We start from the raw sequence: 2,307 nt of genomic DNA on the forward strand, positions 1-2,307 counted from the left end.
TTTGGTTTGGGCTGAACACTACCCTCGTTTCACAATTGATTAATGATTTCTCTACACATGTTCAATGAGCCGCTGCTGCCCCACACACAGAAATTAGCATAATGCATGGCAGCATTATGCGTATAATAATAAGCAAAGCCACAGCAAAGAGCGGCCAAGCCGCACCATTATATTATATGGATGTTATATAAAAAATTGAAATTGACATGAAAGTAAGACATATAACAGGGCGTTGCTTGATTGGAAAGTGATTTAAAGTTATGTGTGGGGGGCATAAGGCAGGGGGAGTTTGAGTTTTGAGTGGCATTTAAGTGGGCTAATTAGCTGACAATCAGCTAAAGGGAAACGAGGCATCGTGACCATGAAAATTCGTGATGGAAGAAGACAAACACAAACACAGATGCAGAGATATACATACAAATTCAATTGTTTTAAATGTTTAAATGTGCGTTGGAATTCGTGAGGGTTTTAGGAGGCACGACCAGGCAATCCTTGGGCCCAAAAACTTTTGATAACAATACAAGCCATAAAAATGACTCAAAACCTCTTTGACTCTTTGATCTTGGAACCCTCTGGAACCCAGCGCTTATTGTTCGAAAAGTAACCGTGTGGCTGTCTGTCTATCAGTAACTTGTGATGAATTGGCTCTTTTTTTTAGCAATGCTCTGCTTTTGTGTGGCAAGAAATCAAGTCATAACTGTTAACTGTTGGCCCCTCTCTAGACTCTTTACACCACACACACACACATGTGTAGAGCCACAAAAGCGGGTTCTATGCCATGCCCCAAGCAACCAGAAAAGACATTCATTCGATTTGAAGACCGCAGCGTAGAAATGTACAACGCAGAGAGTTAAAGATATAAAAGACAGCAGAGAACAGAGCAGAACAAATTCTTTTGTTGTTAATTGCCATTCTGGGGCAGTGGCAGGGCAATGCAGGGAGAAAACTAATGAAGGGAATGAAACTAAGGCACGACATTTTCTCATTCGTTTTTCTTTTCTTTTTTCCACACACACACACAGATAACACAACTCAAGAACATTGAGCTAATCAACAATACGAAAAATGCGCATAAATCAACGCTCGAGATGCGCACAACATTGAAGAGCAACAACAGCCAGAAGGAGCTGCAGCAGCAGCAGATTGAAGATGGAGCCACCACATGGATGACAACGCTGCTAAATGGCCATGCCACAGCCAAGACAAAGGTGAGTCCATGGAGCAAACCCATTGAACCCACTTTTGATTTTATTTGTTTTCTTTCCTGACACTTAGGACAACAATTCGGACACGGATTCGGCACTCTCATCGGCACCGCCTTCGATTAGTCCACAGCCGCCTTCAAGTGGCTCCGACAGCGGTGTCATCTGGCAGACTGTAAGTGCAATGCCAAAACACACCCCTAGCAAACAGGTGCACTCAGGCACTCATTTCCACCCTCAACATTTTCTATGCTTGCAGCTGCAGGATCTGGACAAACTGCAGAAGGAAGCGGAAATGTATCACAAGGAGAACGAACGTCTGCAAGCCGAAGTGCAGCTGATGAAACAGGAGCTGGAGAGCGCCGAAAAGGCAGCCATCAGCCACACGCATATCAATGAGCTGATGCAGCGCATCAAGGAGCTTGAGGAGCAGCAAATGCACAACAGCGACGAGTCCAACGAGCTGCGCGAACAGAATGAACTTCTCGAGTTTCGCATACTCGAACTAGAGGATGATAGCGATAAGGTAACGCTACGAGTACCAGTTCTAGTACGAGTAGTTGAGCTGCAAACAGAAACGCTCAAAAGCCAGTTTTGTGCCACTCAACGAGCGTCTCTGAGCGTAGTTTTTCTTGGTTTTATGAATGAATTGTGTCAGAGTCAGAGTCAGAGAGCTAGAGCTTCGCTTCGTTTCGTTTCGTTTCGGATTGAATTGAGCGGATCAGCTTTTGGCCAGCTTTTTTGGTCTTCGTGTGGAACAATGGGCGCCAGTTTTGTTTTGGCAGCTGGCAGAGAGCGCGCGAGTGCGAGTGCGAGTGCGAGCGCGGAAATTGTTGTATTCGATTAACAATCAGCCCAAGACAAGCCAAGCCAAGCCAGCAATCCAATCTTTTCTCTGTTGTTTTTCCAAGCAATTTGAAAATTGTCTTAGTGGAGCAGCAGTGCAGTGGAGTCCAGTTAATGGCCAATCTCATTATTATTTTTGTATTATAAAATACGAGTATTCAGCCAATTGCTGGAGTATTTGCGGTTAAACTTTCCAATTGTTAGTGTGACTTAACCATTGATTGAATGAATGATTGACTACACACAGACAGACAGACAG

General features: G+C 44.2%; 1 protein-coding gene across 1 annotated transcript; it reads left to right on the forward strand.

The window, feature by feature from the left end:
* Positions 1-1,017: 1,017 nt before the first annotated feature.
* LOC121405529 lies at positions 1,018-1,728 on the forward strand (the record flags this gene model as incomplete). Its single annotated transcript, XM_041596369.1, has 3 exons — positions 1,018-1,208; positions 1,276-1,377; positions 1,462-1,728. Coding segments are annotated over exons 1-3 (489 nt in total), but the record flags the coding sequence as incomplete, so codon positions are not given.
* Positions 1,729-2,307: the final 579 nt, after the last annotated feature.

This window comes from Drosophila obscura, unplaced genomic scaffold (assembly GCF_018151105.1).
Source record: "Drosophila obscura isolate BZ-5 IFL unplaced genomic scaffold, ASM1815110v1 contig_143, whole genome shotgun sequence".
In the NCBI taxonomy this organism is placed as follows: domain Eukaryota; kingdom Metazoa; phylum Arthropoda; class Insecta; order Diptera; family Drosophilidae; genus Drosophila; species Drosophila obscura.